This window comes from Penaeus chinensis, chromosome 29 (assembly GCF_019202785.1).
Source record: "Penaeus chinensis breed Huanghai No. 1 chromosome 29, ASM1920278v2, whole genome shotgun sequence".
NCBI lineage: Eukaryota > Metazoa > Arthropoda > Malacostraca > Decapoda > Penaeidae > Penaeus > Penaeus chinensis.
The window spans coordinates 19,811,207-19,818,706 of NC_061847.1; the positions used below are offsets into that span (position 1 = coordinate 19,811,207).

The 7,500-nt window shown below is 34.3% G+C and overlaps 1 protein-coding gene across 1 annotated transcript in view; it reads left to right on the forward strand.

Annotated features, from left to right (window-relative positions):
* Nucleotides 1-2,486, forward strand: part of LOC125040688 (signal transducer and activator of transcription 5B-like) — a 39,220-nt gene extending 36,734 nt beyond the window's left edge. Inside the window, 1 exon segment of the mRNA XM_047635376.1 lies at nt 1,401-2,486. Coding sequence (XP_047491332.1) covers nt 1,401-1,515 — 115 coding nt within the window. The 3' untranslated portion in view covers nt 1,516-2,486.
* The last annotated feature ends 5,014 nt before the right edge of the window (nt 2,487-7,500 follow it).

Here is a 7,500-nt window from a genome sequence, read left to right on the forward strand (position 1 = left end):
TGACTGTGATCATAGATATTCAAGTTAAAAATCCATCTGTAAGGAAAGATGCTTGCTAAGAATAAAATTAATATATTTTTACAGCTCTTAAATATCTTTGAGCTATGAATTTATCCCAGTTGACTTGTCTCTGTGTGCTCTGAAGTGTGTCCACAAGCAGGGAGAGGGTAACTTGCATGTTGTATATAGTAACTCAGCACTGCACCCAGGCCACCCACTGTCACCACTACCACTCATGTAATAGGAAATGGTGTAGTGGTCGTTTGTGCATATCAGCCCTATGTAGTACTCTCTTTGTCACTTTTGTAATTTTAGAAAAGTATTATTTTTATAGTTTATACTTGATTGTGGTTATATCCTATTCTTTCCTATGTATATATAATTTGTATGTAGGGATTGTCATCTCAATATGTAAATCAGGTTAGCATTGTTATCAAGACCAGAGAGTATCTAAAATGGTTCATGTTATGCTGTTTGGTTTTGGTGTGCAGTGATCATTACTAATTTTTATCAACCCACTACTTAGCCCTACCAAACACTCCTTGCATTCATACAATTGGAATATGAAACCATTTCAATAGTCATTAAAATATATCCACTCAAACCAGCTTGAAATACAGAAGATTGCAGACCAAATTGTAGAATTATCAGTAAGCTGCCATGTACAGTTCATCAGTAGTCCTTGCAAAGACCCTATCCTTGCTTAAATTGGCTATGTTATCACTTCACTTCTATTATTTTGTATCCTATGTTGTTAATTTGGTTTCTTTCAGTTCATATAAAAATGGTTTTGTTTGGAACCAAATATAGCTATGACAATACTTCCCCTGATTTTAGATATTGAGTAGTCCATGGAAGTCTTTCACTGCATTGTTACTCATTCGTGGAACTCAACTTGGCCGTAACATATTTTTCTGGTGTAGTTTTTTGAGTGTTGAACATATAATATAAACAATATTTAGCAGTGCTTTTGGTTTTTATTAGTTGCCGTCTTATAATTCATATGATTATATTGTTTTTTTGTTTTTTTAATTTTTATTTTCCTGTCTCATGCTGCTAGATTTTGATAGGCAAGGATAGATCCAAAAATCATTTTATGGATTATAAAATACATTGAAATACTAGGCTATGGATTTTTTTCTTCTTTAATGTTATTTTTTCTCATTGTTAGTATATATATATGTATATATATATATATATATATATATATATATATATATATACTATTTTTGAATCAGCTAGTTTTTCAGTACACATATGGTATTGGTGATGGTGGAATAAGTGGTGGTGATAATTACAGTATAATGGATTTGGTAATTGTGGTGGTGGCAATAGGACAAGATTGTGACTCACTGCCAGTACTACTGGGTTGTGACTGACAAGTTTCTCTCTCCACACAGAGTGCCACCGTACAACGAGAATGAATATGATCAATTCCTGGAGAACCTGTCTGAAGCTGATTTCCCTGATATGAACTTCGACTTTCTTCAGACCAACTTCATGAAGCCTCAGTGAAGTTTGGAAAAATGTTCACCTGCATTTTTGTAATAGAAAATGTTTGTTAAGATGTATACATATATATTTTTAACAGAAAGGATTAAAGTTGATGAAGGATGAATTATAAGAAACATTATTGGGGGGATTTCTAGTGAGGTCTTGAAATTGTTTGTGAAATTTTTATTCTTGAAAGTTTGTATGTTATCTCCAGAAGTGAAAACTCATAAAAGTAAAAATAATAGATACATAAAGGAAATAAGAAAAAAAAAAGTAAAAAAGGTGTATCTTGATTATGATCATTTTATGAAGTATATAGATTACTTGAGGTATTACATAATAGAATCGTATTGCATATATCTTCCCTTTAAGATTATTGTATTTATGTCATGTATGAAGACCCAGTGTTTTGAACATGCATATTTAACTGAATGATTTTACCTTTATTTGTATGAAGTAGATGGTGTATCAAGTTAATTCTTTAAAAAAAATATTATCTTTGTCATTATTTAGATATTTACTTTGTTTGAATTTTAATTTTGCTATTGTTTTTCTTTTCTTTCTTTCTTTCTTTCTTTTTTTTTTCTTTTTTTGCACAGTGAACATTATGAAATTGAAGTGCTTAGTATGTAATGTATAGGTGAAAGATTTGATTTTTTATTTGTTTTTTTATTTTTATTTATTTATTTTTATTATTATTATTATTTTGTAATAGTGTTATTCTTTTTTTCTTTTTTTTCCCCCTTTCTTTCGTTTCTTCCAGCTTTTGATGTCACACTGGATTTTTGCTTTTATTGTTCTTATATGGTTGGTGTATCTGTGTGACCCTAAACCATACCAAAAACTGCTTTGGGTCACTCTTATTTTTGCACATGTAAAGTATGTATACTTACATTTAGCATTGTATATATTGTAATGCTGATTGTTTTCCCTTTATGCTAGGGCGATTCTGAACTTTTACGTAAAACATACAATTATCCTGTGTGCATTGACTCCCATCTTTTCATTAATTTCATCCTTTTGAAGGTCGAAATATGAGAAAGAATGTAATGGCTGGGTGGAAAGCAGATATGTTAACTGTTCTGTCTATTTATTTTGTTTTATTTTTATATTTCCCTTTTTTTTTTTAGGGTTGGGTGTTTCTTTACTGTTTTTCTTGTTTAGGGGTATTCAAAGGGAATTTCTTCTGAATGATGTAGGGGATTTAGAGCATGTGATAAAAGAGAAGTATGCTACACATTCACCTGATAGCTGTACATTAGGATTTCTGACTTGACCCTCCCATTCATAATTCAAGGAGAGGGACAGGGGCTGTAAGTTTCTCCCATTTCCACTTTGTTTCGATTTTCCCACACTTCATCTATCAATACTGCTGCTTGAATGATCCACTTTTTGCCTCCGTTTTTATAAGGGAGCTCGTCCATCAGATGTTGTATGTCGCAGCTACTTGCTCTCAGTCATGTGATGTATGTTACAGTTATTGTGTTAATGACTATATGTCATCAGCATGAGAAAGGTGGTACTACAAAAACTAATATAAACAAATTAAAAAAGGTTTACTTGACAAAAGGTTGCTTTGCTCCAAAATGCTATTAGAAGTGGTAGATGTAGATAAATGTATTTCTCTCTCTCTTTCTCTCATTCTCTCTCTCTCACACATTCATTCTCTCACTCACTCACATACTCACACACACACACTCACACACTCACACTCACACACTCACACTCACACACTCACAAATTCACACACTCACACTCTCACACTCTCACACTCTCACACTCTCACACTCTCACCCACTCACCCACTCTCTCTCTCTCTCTCTCTCTCTCTCTCTCTCTCTCTCTCTCTCTCTCTCTCTCTCTCTCTCTCTCTCTCTCTCTCTCTCTCTCTGTCTCTCTGTTCTCTGTCTCTCTGTCTCTCTGTCTCTCTGTCTCCCTGTCTCCCTGTCTCCTGTCTCCCTGTCTCCCTGTCTCCCTGTCTCCCTGTCCCTCCCTCCCTCCCTCCCTCCCTCCCTCCCTCCCTCCCCCTCCCTCTCTCACACACACACTTACACATCACACTTTTTCCTGGAATTTTAATGTGGCCTATTGGCTGTACAACTCCAGTATTGATTTCTTGAAAATAGTGTACATCTTTGAACAGCAAGCTTTAGACATGCATGTATGCCAACATATTTACAAACAGTTATAATCCTTTCTTAACCCATTCGCGCCATGTGGCAAGAATACATGCCATGCCCACTGTATTACATATTTAATTATAGTATTTACACATAGATGGTTCTACAAGTTCTTAATCACCAAATAGCCAGTTATCAGGACTTCCTTCACTTTAGGAAAGGGTCTTTTGTATCATTTCATCGTCTAAAATATTTTAATGACAATTTAATAATCATAACACCAATAACAATAATAGTATCAACAGCAATGGTATTAATGAGAAAAACACATTTTCCTACCAATTCAAGGAATTGGAAAATCAGGATCAGTAACTAGGGCCTACTGATAGACTCCTTGCCGGCTGAGCACACGTGGAGCCATCTGTGTGTGACAAAATTCACCAAAAACTACAGGGGACAGAACATAAATCTAGTGGAAATGGGTTAAGGAAGTAGCTAGTCTTGCCCGATGCCAAGTAGTACCTTAGTAAGATCTTTGAAATAGGTGACAAATTGAGAAAATAACAAAAATAAAGACCCATAAGAGAAAATAAAAAGATATTGGCCCTCTCTTAAATGGACATTTTTGTCATTTTGGCTAATTCATTATTTGCCATGGATGGAGATAGGTACTGACATGATAGGTACTGACATTATGTTGGGAGTAGGGGGTGGTGAAACAAGGTCAAGAAAAGCTACAACAGGTCCATGTTTGCTTGATAGATATTGAGAATTACTCCTTGTAGTGTTTTGCAGCAGTACATGATTATTTGCCTTAAAGTCTTTAATTGGGATGCAGTTGTTATAACACACATGCACACGCACACATACACAAATATATGAGTTTATGATGCACACACACACACACCCATTGTTTTGGTATTTATATATGTACTGTAGTTATGCATAAGATACCCTCACACTAGCTTAGAGCAGTGTTTGGAAGCTGCAGATTTTCAGACATTTTGAGCAGCTATCTCTCGTGTGTGTGTGTGAGTGCGTGCGTGCGTGCGTGCGTGAGTGAACACATATGTGCTGTCATATTTTGTGTGAATGGCAACATGAAATGGCTTTTCAGTTTACCCAATATGGCACATACTGTATTTTATCTTCATTGAAGTTTACAGTGTTTGTTGCAGGTTTCCTGAACCTAATGTACATGTGCGCGTGCACACACACACACACACACACACACACACACACACACACACACACACACACACACACACACACACTCTCTCTCTCTCTCTCTCTCTCTCTCTCTCTCTCTCTCTCTCTCTCTCTCTCTCTCTCTCTCTCTCTCTCTCTCTCTCTCTCTCTCTCTCTCTCTCTCTCTCACTCTCTCTCTCACTCACTCACTCACTCACTCACTCTCTCTCTCTCTCTTCCTCTCTCTTCCTCTCTCTCTTCCTCTCTCTCTTCCTCTCTTTCCTTCTCTGTCTTGCTCTCTCTGTGCTCACACTCACACTCAATTAATCAGTCAGCAGACATTGATATAACATGCCTGACTATATTCATAATAGCTGCAGTGCAGTAGTAAGTCCCAGCCCATAAAGAAAAAGTACTACTTTTGATCTCCAAGCACCTTGCAATTTCCTCATACCACTTGAGCTTCTCCTGGTTTCTTTCACTGACAGTATTAGTAACTGCAGAGGAAAAGATAACTCATAGATATGAGTGAGCAGGGATGCAAAACTGTATTTGTAATATTTTATGAGTGCAGAGAGGCCCTTAGTAATTAATTTGTAATCAAAATTCAAATGCCCAAAGGAAATGGAAATGACAGCAATAGTGCTGATACTATCAAACAAATGTAAAGTGCGTGTGTATGAAATAGTTTCTTTAAAAGATCACATTAAAATGTGCCTTTTGTTTATATAAGAAGTGATCAGTATGTAATCATAAGTGATGGAAATATTAGCTTTAACGACATGTCTAAATTGGCAACTTAGCTTTAACTATATTTGTTATATTTTATTCATATTGAAGGAAATTACATAGAATCTTTTGCATACTCAGTAATTTGATATTTTGCTTTGCTGAAATATATAGTTGCACCATTTAGTTGCTAATGTATGTATATAATTATTTCACTTGTTAATTCAGCACCAGGTTAAGGTAATATGTTCTTACCTGACACAAGATTTATATTTTTAGTTTCATTACTCATACCTTCATGATCTTTATCTTTCTTAAGGCTCCTTTTTACGTTGGAGGAAAATGAACCTTGGAACAAAAAATATTAAGTAATTTATCTGAAATTAAATTTGGGTCAGCAGTACCTCCATTGATTTGTAAGGACTCCTGTTTACTGGATCATACAGCAATATGCTTATGAATATTTGTACATGATATATATTCATATGAGAAATGCATTTATGATTCACATTCACAAACACTGATCAAATACAAATACATATGGATGTTGTGAAACAGATAATACAAATACAAGCACAAATATAAAAGCAAACAGAGAGAGAAGTATTAATTTCAAGAATACAGAGAAGGAAACCAAGAGAGGTTACATTTTGAAGCTGTACAAAAGAAATGGCTAGTCTAGAGGCATGGCTCTCTATTTTTTTGAGAACTGCCAATCTAAATCAAACATGGGCATGGCAAATCTTTTCCTTCATTTGGCAGCAGCAGCAGCAGTAATATTATTATCTTTATTTTATTAATTTACTTTTTTGTTTTTGTTTATTTATTTTTAGGGAGCTCTTAGATCAAGGAAAAAAGTTTGCTCGAGTATGCTCAAACCTTGGTGCTGGTAGTTGATAGGCCTTTGTAGTGGTGAAGACCTTTCGTGTGTTCTTGCATTTTCTATGCTTGAAGTACAATAAGCTCAAGCTTCCATGATGTAATGCTTGATGCTGTCTGCGTCAATGCTAGAGTTGTAAAGGTATTTTAGATGGTCACAGAGGAAGATTATCAAATATCTAAATGATATTCGTGTTTGATTAATTGTTAAGTATATGTTAGTTGTTGAGGTAAGTAATATGGTTAAGAGTAGTATTATCTGTTTTGATTATTGTGGATATTAGAAGGAGCTATGAACTAGGGTTAGAATTGACAGCTTTATGAATACATTGAGGATTTCTGTGCAGTGTATCTTCTCACTGAAGACAATCTATACTTTACAGTATTTTTGTTTGGTAAGTTATTGCAAAAAATTATTTACCCTAGCTTAAAAATGCTTGTGCAAGACCAGACGTTGTAGTTTAATTTTGGTTTTGAAAGATTCAGTAATATTAAAGCATGATATCTACTATTTAATTCCTTTTTTTCTACGATTATTTTTATTATTAGAAGAAAATTATCGTTGTATGTCAATAAAGATTTTAAGAAAGACACATTCTTTTATGATTAAAACATTTTATAACAGTATGGAATGGATGGTACGAAAGTAAAGATGTATAAATTTCTTTACAAAATTTTTCTCATACAGAAAATACTTTTGATAGAGAAAAACAGATGTAGCTAATTGGATTTTAAAGCAATATGGCTTTTTTTTTTTTTAAGCAAGGATGCATACAGATTAACATTTTCTATAAAAGAATTAAGATCAGATAATTTGTTTTCCTTCTTGGCCCAATGCTGCCGGGAAAATATAGGGTTTACTGTTGTATTGTGTTGTGCGATGTCCCTACACACACAAGCTCCTCAAGTGCTCTACCACAACTGAGTCAGTTAGTAGCCCCCATGACTTCACATGATTTCTACCAATATGAATACTAGTATTGTTATTATAGATATTTTATGATATTATTTTCTAAAAAAAAAAAGAAAATTTATCTAAAACTCAATGGAAAAAGTAAACAGGAGAGACTAATACTAGTAATTGGCTCAA